This window comes from Tachysurus vachellii, chromosome 6 (assembly GCF_030014155.1).
Source record: "Tachysurus vachellii isolate PV-2020 chromosome 6, HZAU_Pvac_v1, whole genome shotgun sequence".
Lineage (NCBI taxonomy): Eukaryota > Metazoa > Chordata > Actinopteri > Siluriformes > Bagridae > Tachysurus > Tachysurus vachellii.
In genome coordinates this window covers 20,002,804-20,020,590 of record NC_083465.1, presented here as the reverse complement: position 1 = coordinate 20,020,590, position 17,787 = coordinate 20,002,804, and the positions used below count along the sequence as shown (strand labels likewise).

The 17,787-nt window shown below is 37.5% G+C and overlaps 1 protein-coding gene across 1 annotated transcript in view; it reads left to right on the top strand.

Moving 5' to 3' along the window:
• The window catches only part of dntt (deoxynucleotidyltransferase, terminal), a 108,373-nt gene extending 95,066 nt beyond the window's left edge, over positions 1–13,307 (top strand). The window contains exon 11 of the mRNA XM_060872766.1: positions 12,274–13,307. Coding sequence (XP_060728749.1) covers positions 12,274–12,360 — 87 coding nt within the window. The 3' untranslated portion in view covers positions 12,361–13,307. The remainder of the gene's footprint in view (positions 1–12,273) is intronic.
• Positions 13,308–17,787: the final 4,480 nt, after the last annotated feature.

Genomic DNA, 17,787 nt, shown 5'->3' with positions numbered 1-17,787 from the left:
GTCTAAATTTCAGGTATTTGGCTGTTTGCATATTTGGCAACAGCTAATGTTCTAGTAGCCAGTGAAGCCTTATAAGCCAAACCTGATGAAGTATCTTAAAAGTTCCAAGAATTTTTGAAGGAATTTAAAAATATAAAGCACAAGAAATAATATAATATGCAATGTATTCTTCTCAAATTACACTGAAGTAATGAACATAGATTGACTATGAGTCTATAAGACAGAGTCTATAAGGGCAAAGAACGAGTTACAGGCATCCCTGTGTAATGACTTTGGAAAAATATCTCAGATCTCTTCTCTAGTCCTTCTATCTGAAGTGCAGTCAGAAGTATTGTTTCCTATTATCCACTTACAGGTTTGTTAACTACATATATTTTATGGAAACTGTGAACAGCAACACCTTTATTCAGAGATCTGAAGAGGCAATGAAAAAGGTTATGTTGTACTAAAATATACTAAATTGTGAGCAAAATTAGTTTAAAGTGGGTACAAGATGAAAATTGACTCCATGAAATTGTAGACAATTTACACATTCAATTAATTAATACAACTTTTTCCACATTTTTCTCTTTTAAAGATAATGTGCAAACGGATATCTGTGGCTAGGCTTCAACTCAGATGTAGAGTTTTTCTCTGATAATTTAAATGAAGAATACTTCTCCTATAACACTTCTGGGATGTGTTATGGAGTCATTGTGAGTTCATCTGCCTCTCCTGGCATTACTGCAAGCAAAAGGACAAGATTTAGGGTGCATGTGCTTCACTGATGCTAATATGCTGATTTGAGCTACAATTCTAAGTAATGCTTATAACAGTACTGACAATATAGTAGAATAGAAATAATTTTATTCATACACACTCTTCCTGGTAACCTAGAGCACTGTGTGAACATGCTTTCTGTGGAGGAAAGTACAGACGATGTGAGCACAATCTTATGAAATTATGACAATGAAAATAATTGAGAATTATTAAAAATTGGGAGCATGAATAAAGTAAATTGTCCTTTCCTGGGCTTTGTACTTTAGTATTCACCTTTACTACACCCATGACCTGGCACAATATTTTCTATGATTTTTTAAAATAAATTTAAAATAAAATGTATTGTATTCTCATATATGTATATGTAAGTGTTAAGTGTCAAAAAAGTGGATCAAAACATATTAATTCTATCAAAACTTCCATGCTGACTTTAAGGAAAGTGCATATCAAAGGTTTATATTTATATCCAGTGTCTCTTTGGTTGGACTTTTGACTCCATGTTTCACAATTTATCGGAGAATGCGATGTCAAGTCTGTTGCTCTAGACTCTCTGTGGACAAACATCAGCGGGATTCTTGTCATAGGTCCAAATGTAGCATCAGTTGAGTCAGATTCTCTAGGGTTTGTGGACAATATCTTATGACTCACTGTACACAATTCCTCTGTGGAATTTACAAAGAAGTTTAAAATTCCCTGTGCTTGTTTGTCTTGCAACAATAGATGCAGCCTGACATCCAAACAGGATCACCCAGAACAAAGAGTTGCAAAGTAGACACTACAGTTGTCAGTTGTGAGTGTCCAGGTATTACAGAGGTGTGAAGAGGTGGATCAATCTTCCTGCCTTTCCTCATTCTTTGTTGCGGATTGGTTGTTGTTAAGGGAAGTCTTGGGGTAGAATTCCAATTCATACCCTTACATTGATTTCAGTCTGAGGATAGTTTTTGCATGTCTATAAAATGCATAGATCATTAAACTGTAGTTTTATGCATACACGGAATTCATTACAAACTTCCAAGCATGATTTTGCAAAGCATTTGACACCAAACATGACCTAGTTGTTGAGCTTCTTGTACATTTGTGAAAAACAAAGGGATTACAAATTCATGAATGAATTTTACAGAAATAACAGGAGGATCTGAATGTCTTTAACAAATTTCTCATGTTTTTGAAATGAAACTGTTTTTGGTGATTTAACACCAGAGGTTTGCGTGACCTTCTGCTTCATTGCCTTTGTCAAGAGAGTTTTATTTTGCTGGCTCTGCCACCTCTTGGAGCAGAATGGCCTTGAGTCTTGTTTTCTTGTTGTCTGTAATCTTGAAAATAACATAAAGCAAGCTTCACATGGCAGTTTATGTCCAACCCAGAAAGCCCAAAACTGGTGTTTATGGAGCAAGTACTGTCTTTCTTGGTATGGTTTATGGGTAGATAGGTGTCATGGACGTGGGAATAAAACGGAACCAAACGCTTGACAGCTAAACAAAAACAGGATTTATTAACTAAAAGAACACTAAACAGGACAAAGACAAAACCAGACGAAGACAACAGTAGATTCCGCGCTGCACAAAGCAACGCGGTTCAACTAAATAGACAAGACAATCAGAAACACCAGGAACAGGTGTGCAGAAGCGGGAGGAAGAGACAAGGGTAGGGCAGACACGTGAACACAGAACATAAACAAAAGGCACGTGGCCAAAGTCCGGGCTAAGTCCTGACAATAGGAAAGGTCATACTTTATACTGTATTACTGCACCATTCCTACATTGTAGAATATACTGTATAAATAGTGCAATGAAGAAATATATGCTGCCATTGTCAATCAAATATATCAAAAGGAAACATTCAGAGTCAATACTAAGCCAAAATAAATAAATAAATACATGAGAACGAATAAACAAATTTAAGTATGCTTTAAGTGTGCTTTAGAAACAAACCAGCTATGGATAGTCATGAACAAACCTATCAACTGATTCTCATAAAACTAATTCAACATCTCATAAAAAGTAATAGCATACACATGAACTGAATTTGACACACTGATAAGACCTGGTTGATATATGTTAATCTGCAGATTTACCATCTGGCTTGTTAGGGTGGGTCAGTATTCATTCCACTCGGCAAGGTGCTGCACTCATTTCTTGCAGTACAGCTTATAGTCTCAGAAAATGAGTAGTTAATCGGTCACAATCCAAAGCCAGGGCCAGAGAGCAGACAAGCAGGCTTAACCGATTGTCTGCTAGCTGCTCGGGCTAGTTAAAATGTAGAAGTAGTCAGAAAGTTTGTTTTAGTAACCTAATGAACATAACATGAGATGATACTAAATGCACAGCTTGCTGAATTGATCTGTTAAAAATATAGCCATATTAATAGCAATTAATAGCTATTAATAGCCAAATTAATAAAACTATTATTGATCAGGAGTTACTGTGGTTAACAGCAATGTTGATTAAGCCAAATTACTATGTAATATTAAATGAAGTTATTTCCCCTGGATACAGTTTTATACATCAACCTTATCTAAGTGGCAGAGGAGGAGGTGTCACAGTTATTTACAATGATCATCTAAGCATCACAAAACCTAAAGAAAATGGGTAAGGATATGATCAACCCTAATAAGGGCCAAATTATAACGGCTAAATAATTGATCTCTAAAATGGAAGCGCTGCCACACTGTAAAATGACAATAAAACATTTTTAATCTAACAAACATATGTATCCACAAAAATGTCTACCTAGTTGATTCCACTGATTTTCATTTTCAGATTTCATCTCAAACCTGGTTGTTTTTTAGACAAAGCATTAATTGTTAAAGGCAATGTTGGAAATATGGTGGGAGCGGGAGATCGACAGGCGGATTGGTGTATCTTCTGCAGTGATGCGGTCGATATACCGGTCTGTTGTGGTGAAGAAAGCAAGGCGAAGCTCTCTATTTACCAGTCGATCTACGTTCCTACCCTCACCTATGGTCATGAGCTTTGGGTCATGACCAAAAGGACAAGATCCCGGATACAGGCGGCCAAAATGAGTTTCCTCCGCAGGGTGGCTGGGCGCTCCCTTAGAGATAGGGTGAGGAGCTCGGTCACTCGGGGGAGTTCAGAGTAGAGCCGCTGCTCCTCCACCTCGAGAGGAGTCAGCTAAGGTGGCTTGGGCATCTGTTCCGGATGCCTCCTGGACGCCTCCCTGGGGAGTTGTTCCGGGCATGTCCAACCGGGAGGAGGCCCCGGGGAAGACCTAGGACATGCTGGAGGGACTATGTCTCTCGGCTGGCCTGGGAACGCCTCGGTATTCCCCCGGAAGAGCTGGAGGAAGTGTCTGGGGAGAGGGAAGTCTGTGCGTCCCTGCTTAGACTGCTGCCCCCGCGACCCAGCCCCGGATAAGCGGTAGAAAATGGATGGATGGATGGAAATATGGTGGGTTGTTGTACGGTTGTCTGCACATATGGTAAAAGCTAATAGTGCTGTACTAGTTGTATAGTGTCTAACGTGGACTAAAAGAAAAAAATGCTATTAAATTAATGTACTGTATCAGACACTTAATTCCCAATATCCCAAAAACAAATAGATAACTGATGTTTGTATGTCTTGTATGTCTTATAGTGTAAAGGAAAGATTTTTAGCTTGCTATTAAATGACAAATTATCTAGTGTTAACTGTCAAGAAAGCTGGATCCTGCCACAACAAGAGCCATAGATACAGTACTGTATATGTCCTAGCCACAGATAAAGATATAAAATACATTTTAAGGCATAGCCAAACAAGAATGCACTTGGTTTGGATGCAAACATAAAGCTAAACGACATGTCTAGTCTATGGGGAAGTGAGCAAACTGAGTCACTGAATGCACCAAACAAACAGAGCATCTAAAGATCAGTCACCATGGTGACAAAGACCAACAGTCTGTTCACTGGAACAATAAACGTGGGAAAGGCAGGCATACACACAGCTGCAAAAGTGGCCAAAAACTATTTACTTGATTATAACATGATCTTTATGGAAGACAAAGCAAGAACCCCTGTAGATTAATAAATTGTTATAATGTTATAAATAATACATTTTTATTAATAATAAATAACAGATATATAATAGTGTTATGGCCAATAAACTACTTTATGGCCTAGGGAACATCAACATGCTCATAATTAATACAGTGATCTATAAATGTGCATGCATATGCAAATTAGAAATGCTTTTGTGTGTTAATGCAATCCTACTCACTCTCTCCATCTCCCCCTACTCTGACAATGCTCTGCTATTACTTACAGTGTGCTATTACCAAAACGCAAAAGGTCATAAACAATCCTGAGTGCTGGACAACAGAGACTATCTGAAGAAGAGATATTTTGATCAAAAGATTAGTAAAATTGTTGACATAAGAAAAGGGAGTTCAGTTAATAGTTTGCACTTACTGACAGCACTAACACAAAAATTATATATAGCTTGCTGATAGTTAGCTGATAGGAAACTAGCTTGCTTTTGTTTCAGTTAAACACAATTTATTTAAGAGTCCAGGTCGACTTACTTAAATCCTTTTGTTAAATCCTTAAAGCATTTTGATTAACAGTAGTGAAACCTGGCAAAATATAGAATTTGTTGTTTGTTTCATAACAAACCTAATACTCTGATAATTAGCATATTTTATGTGATGGGGTCAAGCCTAGTGGGATCTTTTTAATACATCCTCCCATCCTGTTTTTAATGTCACAATGTGAATCCACAACGCATTAAAATTAATTCATCTTTAGTAACTGCTTCATCCTGGCTGGTGTGGCTGTGGTCTAGAACCTATTCCAAGAACACTAGGTGCAAAGTATAATGCACACACATTGGCACACACTAATGAAATATTTCACAACTTGAGCAGAGTGCATCAGCAGTTCTTGAAAGGTCAATGTGTCTAAATTGAACTATGATTCATAGGCTTTGTAGTTTTGAAGAGAAAAAACTTCCATTTTAGAAAATGCTGTATGTTCCTGGATCTATATTCAAATGGTCTGAAGGGGCTCAATGATAGACCATCTACCCAGAACAGTAGAAAATCAAAGAGTCATCAATAAAAATAATATAGTCTACTGTATAGGTTATGATAATATAACTGTTGTCAGCAAAATGAAGATTTAATTTCAAAGAGTCTATTATTAAGTTCAATTCAAATTCTTGGTGCTGAGAATGTCACATATGAAGCAACAACATAAAATTAAACCTGGGAAAATGGTATTTCAGATCATTTATACTGGATATTATTATATTGCAAGTGCTTTTTAAACATGTCTTTGGGAAGATGTCCAAATACATTGGGGGGTCTAAGCAAGAAAAGAGCTCAGAGAAGCTTCCAGAGAAAAGCAAATCCATGAGGAATCCTTTCTTACCTAGTTCAGAAAGAGAAGCTGAATCAATTAGAGATGAGTAAGGATTTCTAACAGTGAGTGCACCAGCCCCAGAGTCCAAACAGAAGAGCAGCTAAAAGCAGAGCTGAACAATAGAATCCTGAAAACCAAGACCTAGCAGAGTACAAAAAACAGTTGAAAGATGAAAAGGACTAAAAGTTCAGACATAATGAAATTTTACATCGTACCTGTGAAAGTAACTATCTTAGCAGGTAATATTTATAAGAATAAAATGTGACTAAAATATCTGTGCAGAAAAAGATCACATTCAATTGACAACATAGCTTATTTCATGCCTATGGGATCAAATCTGCAACTTGCTGATTGAACTGGTAGAATTTATAAACCAGTCAGTCTTACAGTCAGTTGAACAGTCAGTCATACAGTCAGTCATTCATTTAGTCAACAAGACAGTCATTCAGTTTTTCAGTCAGACATCTTTCAGTCATTTAATCAATCAATCATTCAGTGAGTCATTTAGCAAGTCAGCCATTCAGTCAATTAATCAGTCAGTTATCTACAGATAATCAGGCATCTACAGAAGTACAAGCTCCTGCTGGATTCTGCTTAGGATTCGGGCATTAAAAATTAAGATGTAAGAATGAACTACATGTGGTCTTTGAGGACAACAACCTCCTAATCAATACACAATTGTCGGACCGAATATGACTCTAGAAAGGACATTATTCATAATAACATGCTATAAACACTGGAGAATGTTATTATGAATAATGTCCTTTCTTCCTCTTCCATCTTGAGTTTTTCCTTGCCACAGTCGCCTCAGTCACCTCAGACTCATTGGGGATAAATACAAACACATTTAAATATAAGTCTAATATTAATCTTGATCTTTGGAATGCATTTAATCTTGTATATTTAACTTTGTGTACTATATTTCTTTTATTCTGTAAAGCTGCTTAGTGGTTAGCACGTTCGCCTCACACCTCCAGGGTCGGGGTTCGATTCGGCATGTTCTCCCCGTGCCTCGGGGGTTTCCTCCGGGTACTCCGGTTTCCTCCCCCGGTCCAAAGACATGCATGGTAGGTTGATTGGCATCTCTGGAAAATTGTCTGTAGTGTGTGATTGTGTGAGTGAATGAGAGTGTGTGTGTGCCCTGCGATGGGTTGGCACTCCGTCCAGGGTGTATCCTGCCTTGATGCCCGATGACGCCTGAGATAGGCACAGGCTCCCCGTGACCCGAGGTAGTTTGGATAAGCGGTAGAAGATGAATGAATGAATGAACTGAATGGAATTATTTAGTCAGTCAGTCATCCAGTCAATCAGTCATTTGGTCATTCATTTAGTCAATAAATCAGTCAGTCAGTCAGTCAGTCATTTGGTTGGTCTGCCAGACATTCAATTGGTAAATCAGAATCTTTTAGGCCACCTGATTCCAAAAAGAGTAAAAAAATTAAATGTTTCTTATATATTAAACCGTAACAAAATAAAATTGGTGAAAAATAAACTGGGTTCAGATCTCACACAGATGTGTCTATGCTGTAGATTCAGCATTGTATTGTGCCCAGTAATTATTGCTAAGCTTTTCCAATGCTCAGTATTAGCCAGATTGTTGGGGGATTTAATGGAATGGTTTTCTCTCTGTTCAGCTGCCCAGTTCAGCTTTGGTCCACAATCAGGCCTAATTTGACTGCTTCTTAAATCAGTTCCAAACTTGCTCTCTATTTGCCTGTTAGTTGGATTGTGTTGTACTCAGCTCAACTGTGGGTGTTCTGTGTCTTGTTTGTCAAGTCTTGACACATGCTTTTCAGATCTCATCAAATCTTCATGAATAGGAAATAACATCTCTCCTTTTTATGTAAACATTCCAATTTTGAAGATATTTTGCATGGTTGCCAAGCTTTCTGGCTATAAACTCTTGCTTCTGTGTCTCATGCCATGCTCTCTCACCACCTCAAAACATCTCAATACAACTTATCTCTGAGTTATTATTGACAGTAAATGTATTTTTCCTTAGCAGCCTAATATATATTACATATATAGATGGTCAAAAGTCCAATTGTACACAATTGTATGTGTGTATTTATGTGTGTCCCCTTAATGTTGTTTAAATGATATTTGATTCTTCCTCCTTCATAATGTTGCGTTTAGCTAATAATTCCTGTAAACCCCATACTGGCCTAATTGTAAGTAAAGTTTAAACAAACAATTACCTGATGAATCTAAGATGATTCCGGTTTGATGAATTTAATGAGGTAAGCATCAAGTGAACATAATTAATTTTCATGATATTGTTATTATGAGTTAGCATAACAATGAGCTTGTTAGCCCATAAACAAAATAGCCATGGTCACTGTCTCCATGATAATCTGTTTAAAATGCTGAATCGTATAGATTATGTGTTACTCCTGTGTAAAACTGCTGACTACATTATAGAAATGTAACATATACTGATTCACAATAAAGTGTGGAATAGATACGTATGGGCATAAAAATCTAACAGCTGTTTGACATCCTATTACACACACAATGTGTAGCGATGAGGCAAAGGCGAGTGAGGATCCAATAGCAGTTAAACATTTAATAAACAAAACAAGAAACAGGAAAACAGACCGGCAGGCAAAACAGGACAGAACACTGAGCAAACAGGAAACATAGACATAAACATTTAACAACAACCAGCAGCAGAGAAGTGAACAAACAGAGTAGATATAACAAACAGGAACCAATCACCAAGCAGAGACACTCAGCGACTAAGACAACACACCTGAGGGAGGGATTGAGTTCCATTAGTGTCCATGGCAACAAACAAGTGGGCGGGGCAAACAATTAACAGCAAGGCAAACCAGCAGACAGAAACAGGGCAAAATACAGACAGACTCATTACACAATGCAACCTACTACACCACCTTTATTATTTGAAGGGCAGAAATATTGACCGTGGTAGCTTGATGGACTTTCAAATGGAGCAGCATCTTTGGAGGGAATGCAACCAAATGAAGCAGTTTCCATCACAGAAGATGTCTTGATGGCAAGAATTGAAGTGCATGTAGTATTAATGGCAACATCACAAGTTTTTTTGTTCCTGTATGCCATGCTGAATTTTAAATTCCCTTCTTTCGATAGTTATTACAAAATGACATGTAGACTGATAAGTCATAAAATTAAAAGCACTGACAGGTGAAGTAGGAGTAACATTGACGTCATTATAATGGTCAAAGGGTGGGATATATAAGGCATCAAATGAATATTCACTTCTTAAAAGTTGATGTGTTTAGAAACAGGAAAAATCGGCATGGATCTGAGCAACCCTGACAAGGGCCAAATTATGAAGGCTAAATAATTAATCTCTAAAATGTCAGATCTGCCACACTGCAAAAATTGTTCAGGAATGGTTTCAGTCAAATGACAAAGAATTTACTTCAACTAGTATTGACTTTCAATTCCCAAGAATTTCTCAGTCCTATCAAGCATCTGTGGGATTTGCTGAACAAACATACAGGACTTAAATGATATGTTGCTTGTGTCTTGGGACCAGATACCACAGCACACCTTCAGAGGTCTTGTGGAGTCTGTACCTTGATGGGTTATAGCCATTTTATTAAAACAATGTGGTCCTACACAATATTAGGCAGATGAATTTAATGTTATGCCTCTGTGTTTGTACCGTCTACATCTGTGTGAATACAGTCTATTTAAACCTCTTTTTCTGTATTCATCTACTTCTCCAACGGTGTGTTCATTAGTGTATAATATAATATACATTTAAAATAATAGCATCTGTGTCTCTGAACTCCTTTATTTGGGGTGAAAACAATGCAAAATTTGGTCGGAGGGCGGATGGTCTATTAAAACAGTGATCCAGCAAAATAATGAACAGTTTAGATAACAAGAGGGATGAGTGAATGTTGCATGAGATGGAGGTCATGATGACTTTACTAACAATTATAATTTACTCAGCATGTGTTCTTTTGATTTTTAAGGAAGTGCAAATAACCAGTGAGTGATATTTACACAGTGAGTGAGAGACCAGGTGTCCCCTGCCTGTGCTCATTCAGCACGCAAACCATTGTAAACACACTCACACAAGCCATTGTAAATGCACACACAGCACAGACATGAATCCCTGACCATTCTGTACCTGATTTGCATTTTAAACCCCACTTCAATAGATGATAGAAGTCAAATGCCTGGAGCAATTCCTCTCCCAGCTTTTGCACCAGCCTATCATTCCTGTTGTCTGCTCACCGACAGATGAGCTTTCCTGTTTTTCCTCTTCTCTTCTTCATCCTTTGCCTCATTTTGACATGCTACATCCAGCTTAACACATCAAGGCAGAATATGTCAGATTTATAGCTTCCTATTGGCCACATCAGGCTTGCCTTGGGCCCACAGATATCTATCTGTACTGTATACAGGACCACACAAAGAACATGGCTTTCCATTTATTTAAATATAATATATTTACACACTCTTTTTAACTTGTCAACAGATGCAAACTTTCATGTTCTCTATTACTATATACTGCAGCTAGGAAGCCTTTAATGCTGAAATAAATTTATACCTGCCATCCAACTAGTACTTCAACTTCAACTTTATTCATTTATATAGCACATTTTACTGCAATTTCAATTGCCCAAAGTGCTGCACAATATTACAAAAAGCATAAAGCAATATATATCAGACCGATTACAGTACAATATTGGGCTAGTATTTTAACCATGTACATTAATATTCTGGCTACTTTTAATATTAATTTTAATAATGAAATCTCCACCAACAGAACCTATTAGATGAAAGTGGCAATATGTATAGGCCTAAATCTTTTGGAACTAATTAAGCAACCAGTCAGACGCTAACTTAGTAATCAATATAATACCATTATAATAATGATTGGTTGTGATTCAGCACTGTAATAAAATAAAAAAAGGACCCAACTTTGAGATTCAATGATTTATAATCAGAATGTCATCAGAAGGTCATTGGTTCGAATCCCAGGTCCACCAAGATGCCACTGCAGGGCCCCTGATCAAGGCCCTAAACCCTCAATTGCTCATGTGTATAAACTGAAATAAAAATGTAAGTCACTCTGGATAAGAGTGTCTGGTAAATGTAAATGTAATATTTTCCTCTCCCTTTTTCTCTTTTCTTTTGTGTTGCAAAAGTAATGACATCCAAAAGACCTTGTTTCTGTACTGTCTTTGGAAAGAGGTCAATGCTTTCTGAATGTTAATATGATCACAGTAACTGTGGATTTTTTTTTCGTTTTATTATGGTTAAATTGGTTTTATGTTGCAGCACATGGTGTTGTTGTCTCACAAATCCAGAGTACTTGGTTCGATCTAGAGTTTGGATTAATATTCATGTGCTCTCCCCATGGTTTTCCTCCCAGGATTTCTTCTCACCTTCCAAAACAATGCTGGCGAGTGAATTGACTATGCTAAATTGCCCTTAGGTGTGAATGAAGTGTGTGCATGGTGCCCTGCTAAGGACTTGCATCCCATCCAGGGTGAATTCTTCCACCTTGGTGTTCCTAGGACCGGCTCCAGCTCCACTATAATAAAGTGCTTACGGGGACAAATAAATCATTTCTGAGCACCTTAAATGAGCCTGAAGAATAAAATCATCTTGGGAAATATGCATAAATCTTCCAGTCAACCTAAATGTGTCTCATCATGATTGTGGCTCATATCTGTGTGTCTAATTAGAGTCTCTGAAACTTCGAGCCAACTCTCATGACACAATTATGAAAATGCAATAAAAGAGGTAGTGGGCGTTGCAATAAATGCTGCAAAGACAGAAGTCCAATGGGGAAAAGTAGTTATGCCTTTTCAAAACACTTGGCTTGCCTGATCCACAACAGTGGCAGCTTCCTACAGTTTACACATACTTCCTTTCTGCTAACATTTTCTGTACAGTATGTTATCCTGTTAGAGGTTCTCAACCCTGTCTGACCTTATGAAGAACAGCAACATCATCGTTGTGACTCTTTGTCTCTACCATTTCCTCAGAGAAATATCATTGGTCAAATACAACCAATGTTCACACAAAATGTCAGCTTTTCTCTGTCTTCGTCGCCCTCTAACATTTCTTGTAGCTTTTCAGGCTTACGATTTGATTGTTAAACCCCTCATGTCACTGGTTTTTTGCTTTTTTCCCCTCTCTATTATCTCTAGAATACCTTCCTGCAGGCTAAGACAGAGGAGGACATCTTCACCCATTTGGGATTGGACTATATTGAGCCTTGGCAGAGGAATGCTTAGACCTCGTCCTATTCATCAAAAGCGTGTGCTTTCCTGCAGCTAATCTCCCCTCATAGCACACTAAAAGACTACACAAATTCAAGACCATCAATGATTTATTTCACATAAAATCCAAAACTGTAATACTTTGCCATTAGGAAAGCTTTTTTCCCCCCTCTTTAACACTTGTGCTAAAATTAAATTAAATATATTGCAGTATGTTTGATGTTATGTTATAAATGAATAAAAAAAATTTGGGGTATGATTGTGCTAGAAAAGCTAAAATGTGCAAATATATCTGATATATGTCTCTGCTACGCAGGAACGAGGATAAGAGAGAGTCAAGGAAAATGAATTGCTGTAATTACCAGCCTATACATCAAACCAGATGAGACCAGACTGTCTAGGACCTCATGTGGTGATAATAAGCACAGGTGGAGTTTAACAGCAGTATAAGTGATATTGGATTTCACCTTTACTGAGCATCCTTTACTGAATTCTAGCATCCTCATTACTGTAGAATAACAGTGCTGGAGGAGGCGTATGCTGTCTTTTTAAAAGACCACATATATTTATAATGCTTTTTACGAGGATGTGGAGATTTGGTCACGCAATATTACTTAATCACTTCTCTGTTTTGCATTACTGATTATTTTCATGTGTAATACGGCATGCTAATATAACAGTATTGACTGCATCTATGTTGTGTGTCTTGAAGATATAAAATGTCTCCATAGGATAGTTAGGATAGTGTAATATTGCATGTTTGTCTCAGTTGAAATTACTTAATTGTACTTATTGCTAAATATATTTGTTCTTTAGTTTGTAGGCATTGCTTGTATAATGTTGCTTAGTTATCCTGTCTGGAATTAGCATAATGTGTTCCTATCTCTTGATATAATTAAACATTTCTGACTGATATCTTTACCACTTAAGCATGATGGCTTACGGTAAATTTCATTCAACATTCAAACATAAATTAATAAAATCATGCCTGGCACAGCATCCTGGGTTTGATCTCTTGTTTCTGTATAAGGTCTTTTAACATTTGTTTAAATTCTCATATAATAAAAACAGACATATCGTAACTTTCTATGCCTGTATTTATTTATGTGATTTTCTTAGCACTCAATGTCCCTCTTAATTGTACCACACAGTGAGAAGCCGCTGTGTTCCCGCCAAAAAGGAACCCTCTTGATACACATATGTGTCCTGTTATGTCTAAGAACGCAGATGCTCCTATTTAAAGAGTCTTAAATAGAGCAGTCCAGGCGTTTCCAGGACTCGACCCCAGGGTCTTCTCACTTTGTCTGTCCAGAAAGGTCTCAGTGCAAAACAGTCATACTCTATTTGGTGTTCAAACTAGGTTAGTGACTGCTGCTTCCCTTTTAAATTCCTTTACATCGAACTCCAAAGTCTCATATCAGAATTCACTATTTGTCCAACAGTCAGTAGTGGAGCCAAAATGTGAACTGAAAATGTGTTGGCGAAGATCCTGTAAATGGCACAAGAGAAAAGCAAAACTTGGCTTTTCCAAAAAGCTGTCTCCAGGAAGTAAGTCCTTGAGTTTGAATCCCAACAATGCCACAACCATCTGTGGCTGGGAGTCCAGGAGAGCAGATTTGGCTGTAGCTTCTAGGTGGGAGAGATGGTGTTACTCTTTCACTGGTCAATCAGAGTGACATTAGTTAAGTTCTAGGAGCAGTGAGCTTACGTATTTGTAAGACTGTGTAATCATTCTTAGTTAGCATCCTCTGAGCCTCTTTAGCTACTCTGTGATGCTGCCGTTTGAAACGATGTGGTGGCTGACTTCAAGTGTTTTGGAGAAAGCATGTGTTAACCTTTATTCTGTCCAGTTAATAGCTGTCGTGTGCATGGGAATTGGCGATGACTAACACTGAGGGAAAATGTCCTGACCTGAAAAATGACCCTCACCTCAACCTGTTCTGTTGTTTTCCTTTCTTGTTTCTGCCATTGAGAAAAAAGAACAATGTATGCAGCTACTTTGGTCAACGTGATCTCAAGGATTGTTGTGAAAAAAAAAAAACATATTTCAGCATTGCTGAGAAATCATTTAAGAAAAGTCCACCATGAAACACTTTGAATATGTCTATATTCAAGTATTTGTGATGTGTTTAGTGTTTCTGGTGCTAATTTGTTGGTCGTTGCTTTACCTTTTACAAATCCTGTGACAATTAACGCTTGTGTGCTGTGCTGACACCAAAAGAAATATTGCTTGAAAGGTTACAATGGCGTTTAATAGACGAATAAAATCCAACACACACATAAGGCATAACACCTGGATTTTGCTGTTAGCTCCTACAAACAGAACAGAAAGAGATTGTTTTTCTCACTCACCTCTTTTTCCAATGATGTTCAATATCATTGTAATAAGAAAACCAACACTGAAATAGTGGCAATGGCAAACGTTTGGATTCAGAGTTCCACAATGCACTGCAGCTTTAACACTCGAATAGTGATCTATGAGATAACAATAATGCTGTTGCTAGTGGTTTTGGCATGAAAAATTAAAGCAGAGTGAACAGGGACTAAAGGACTAAAACAGGACTACAGTGCTACATCAATATTTCAATATAGACATATTTAACGTGTTTCAGGGTTGAAGGTTCCTTTAATGATTACTCAGTAATACAGTGGAAAATTTTTATGTGCAACTATCTATAGGAGATCACATCGAACAAAACAGCAGCATACAGCATATTGTTCCTCTTTTTTTTTTTTTTTTTTATAGAAGATTTGCAAAAACCACAAAGAAATACAATATATCAGTAGTATATGGGTATATTTACATGAGCTTTATTTTAAGGTCACAACATTTCCCAACAATTTTAGTCATTGCCAGATTCTATTAGCTAGTTATCCCCAGACCACTGTTGTCTGTCCCACTGGCACTACTATCAGGCAGTCAAATGGCATTGTGGGTAACAGAGGAAATGTGTAATCAAATAGAACAACATGATAATGTCTCGATGCAGGCATGGAGGGTAGGAAGCATGTGCAGGAAGTTTTGACAAAAAAGTCAAATAAGTATGAACTGGCAAAAAATTAGGAACAGTTCAAAAATATCAAAACAGAAAAACCCAGGAACAGCGAACAATTCAAAGTCGTCACGCAATACTCAGGTCAGAACAGGCATACGTCAACAGAAGTGAACAGATTCACAAGGGGGTAACGTCATAATCAAATAGTCTCACAGTCAGAAACTGAAAATCAATGTCACTTAGATATGGCCTTATTAACAACACAGGCCAAAGGAACAGAGCGTATTCCTCACAGTGAGGAACTGAAAGAGTCATCATTTAATAGAGAAATAAACCATGGATGCATGAACGAAATGTTTTAATTGTAAAGAATATTTTTTATTTAAAAAAAAGGGTAAAGACTTTTTTCCCTTATGCACCTGAATAAAACATTTTGTTGGATCTTCAACGCTTTAATAAAAAGGCTAATTAGCAGATTCACTGAAACATGCTGATTCATATTCTTTGAGGCAGTGATGGTTGAAGCCTTGTGTCTAAAAATACACCAGTGATCCATAATCCATTAAAAAAAGAGCAGACTGTGGACATTACCGACACATATTCAATAAACCACAGAAAAGTGTAACTTCCTGTAAGCACAAAAACCAATGCTAATAAGTCTATCTGATATTGAATAGACCCAAAGAGCTGAGCTTAATCTCAGAGTCTCAGAAGAGCTGTACAGGTTTAGACCTGATATTTATTTCTTGTCTCATATTTATTTGAATGCTGAAAGTTTATGTATTAATCATGATAATAATTACAACACTTGGATCTGAAGAGATAATTGTATGCTTTAAAATGGGATTTTCTGTACAATTGCATGTAATTAGCATTAATGTAATTAGCATAAAGATGTCTGTAGAGCTATAATTATCAAAACTTTAGGTGTTTTTAAAAGGTCTCACACTCAGTGTTAGTATTTTGGCAAGCTCAGTATTCTTTCTTTCTTTCTTTCTTTCTTTCTTTCTTTCTTTCTTTCTTTCTTTCTTTCTTTCTTTCTTTCTTGTTTGTTTGTTTGTTCATTTTAAGCACTAGCCCATGCTATCTTTAAGCATCTGGCTTGACTTACACTCAACCTGAATAATGTCAGTCTGTGCACATTGGGACAGAGAACGATCTGTTGGTGTCATTAAAAGTGAGCTTTGTTCAGCACTTGTAATGGGCCTCTGCAGTGGGAAAGGGAAGGTCATTTAGCTACATGCTCATTTGTCTGTCTGGAGGTTAACAGTGTGATGGAGAGGGCTGAAGCTATCAGGATGTGAATCAGGCCTTCAGTGTGTGTAATAAATGAAGACTTTGACTTCCTGTGTCATGTCGGGCACACAGGTGATACATGCTTGCATCAATAATGTAATATAAAGTTTTTGTTTGTAAGTAATAATGAGAGTTACAATTAAACAACTGCATTGCTACTTCACAGATCAGAAGACTTAAGTTACTGGATGTCAGGGTTGACCCAAAGTGCTGTTTTGTTTTATACTTGTTTTCCCCTTGTTCCTTTCCTCTGTGTTCTCAATCCTCGTCATCTCTCACAAAAAATGTTGAATGATGGACTGCCTACTCTGAATTGCTCCTAGGTGAGAATGAGTTTGTGATCAGGTGTTTTGCCCTGCGATAGATCAGTGTCCTATCCTGTTTCCTATCTTAAATGTATGAATAGAAGGCTTCTTGGTATCGCTAAATTGTCTATAGTGTATGAATGTGTGTGTTCTGACACCCCATAGAGGGTGTTCCCACACTGTGCCATGAGTTCTCTGGGATACACTCCAGGCACCCTAAAGCCTATTAATTTGACCGCCTGTTTAATCAAGCAGCATGGTAACACTTGGGTTTCTGGTTTGATCCTAAGCTGAGGTTACACTCTGTGTGGAGTTTTCTTCCTGTTCCACATTGTTTTGCTTTTGGTTGTCCAGTTCTGAAAAAACTGGAAACTTCTGAAACTTCTGAAAAAAAAAAAAAAAAAACTGAATGAGTGTTAACATTTTTGTGTGTATGAGGTAGAGGTCTTCTCGGGTCTAAAAAAATGTACCCGACCCGAAGTGACCTGAATCACTTTTTACCCGAACCCGACGTGCATAATTTATTATTTTTTTAAGAAAGACCCGACCCGAGACAAACCCGGAAAAATTAGACCCGAGTCCGACCCGACTCGTTGGCAATTTTTTTAACCCGACTGGACCCGAATGTTGCATAACTCTACACTAAAGTAAACGCTACAGCGTGGATTCAAAATTGATTGACAGGTCTGTTTCATCGAAAATTAGCTTACTGCCAGCCACACGTTGCCAGCCACATGTCGCAAGCGGTCTTGGCAAAAAGAGGAGAGGTTGGAAAAGGACTCGAGTCGATGCACACACACGAGATACAGTAGTTCGGGTCTTCTCGGGTCTGTTCGGTAAAAACA